At 51.2% G+C, this 1,338-nt stretch overlaps 1 protein-coding gene across 2 annotated transcripts in view; it reads right to left on the reverse strand.

The window, feature by feature from the left end:
• The window catches only part of LOC119414960 (CTD small phosphatase-like protein), a 13,809-nt gene extending 12,717 nt beyond the window's left edge, over nt 1-1,092 (reverse strand). For both annotated transcript variants that reach the window (XM_037682079.1, XM_037682078.1), the window contains exon 1: nt 463-1,092. In XM_037682079.1, the coding sequence (XP_037538007.1) occupies nt 463-538 (76 nt within the window). In that variant the 5' untranslated portion in view covers nt 539-1,092. The remainder of the gene's footprint in view (nt 1-462) is intronic.
• Nucleotides 1,093-1,338: the final 246 nt, after the last annotated feature.

Consider the following 1,338-nt stretch of genomic DNA (forward strand, 5'->3'; position numbering starts at 1 on the left):
TACATAGACATGCAGAGACATCGAGACACAGAGACATACAGAGACATAAGCTGTCTACTGGTATGAAACTATGTCCAACACAAGTGACAGCTCAGTTTCAGAATAAATCCCATTTCATTTGTTGTTTACGTTCATATGATGGATCACGTGTCAGTTAAAACAGTAGTTGTGAAGATGAACACAAGGTGTACTTTAGTAATTATCTTGTCTTTAACGCAAAGGCTGAGAATCCACTTTGAAGTGGACCGCTATCTGCTTGTAGTTTTGGGCCAACTGTTTATCAGAGTAAAAGCAGAAACCCCTCCATTGTTAGCTCAGCTGCCCGACACGAGCAGCTCTAACTCTGAACCTGTTGCGTTCAGAGTTAAAAGCAGCAGTTTTGAACCTTCGGCTAACAGCTAGCAGCTAACAGCTAGCAGCTGACAGCTAGCATTAGTTCTCCGCCGAGTTTACTTTTCTTACCTTTTTCCTGGTTAAAAGAAATTATCTCCTCCTCCTTGGGGTTTGAAACTTGGGTTATTATGGACATGTGGTCCATCGAGACTCCTGGTTGTTCCCGTTTTATCTGTAGGAACGCGCTTGCTTCGGTTGCTAGCGGTCTGAAGCGGAGCAGCTTGGCCACACAGCCAGGAAACTGTCCGGGGAGACGGGTCGCGGCAGCGGGGCAAGCAGCCAGCTAGCACGGCGGTGAATGGAGGCCAGGGGCGGGCTGTCATCTACGGCTTTCCTAAAAATATCATCGCTGCCAACAAGTGTTCGCGGGCAACTTCCGGAACGCTCCGGTTTTAAAAACAAAGCCCAGCAGCGTTAACGCTCACTAAAGTTCAGATTAGCCTGTTAGCTCCGCAGCAGGCCGCCGCCTCCCGAGCCACGCCGGAAACTGTCGGAAGCCCTTCGGAGGATCGTTGGCGTCCAGAACCGTGCATTCAGTGCACGCAAGTTGCTCGACGTCCGGGCAGGCATGCGCTTTCAGGAGACGTTTCACATCTGCTGGCCCCGACAGCCCCTGTGCAACATGGAGGCTTTCTGTGTTTTGCGCTCCATCTGAAGCGGGGGCGTTGGGAGTGGGAGGGGGCGGACGGTTTCCCTCAAACTCCCCGCACACATTATTACACAACCCCGCCGAGCAGCTGGCTGCGCCTCCGAGCAACACTTCAAACACGTAGAAACTAGAGAAACAACACGATCAGTTTGACTGTATGAAATATGCACGAGCTGCGCGGTGAAACAGCTAAAGCAGCTAAAGCAGCTGTTTTTAACCTCGGAGCGCCTTCAGGGACTTTTCTTTACAGGCCTGGAGCGCCCCCTGGTGTCCAAACGAGGAATAACAAGCTCCAG

This window comes from Nematolebias whitei, chromosome 9 (assembly GCF_014905685.2).
Source record: "Nematolebias whitei isolate Nwh7 chromosome 9, NemWhi1, whole genome shotgun sequence".
Classification (NCBI taxonomy): Eukaryota; Metazoa; Chordata; class Actinopteri; order Cyprinodontiformes; family Rivulidae; genus Nematolebias; species Nematolebias whitei.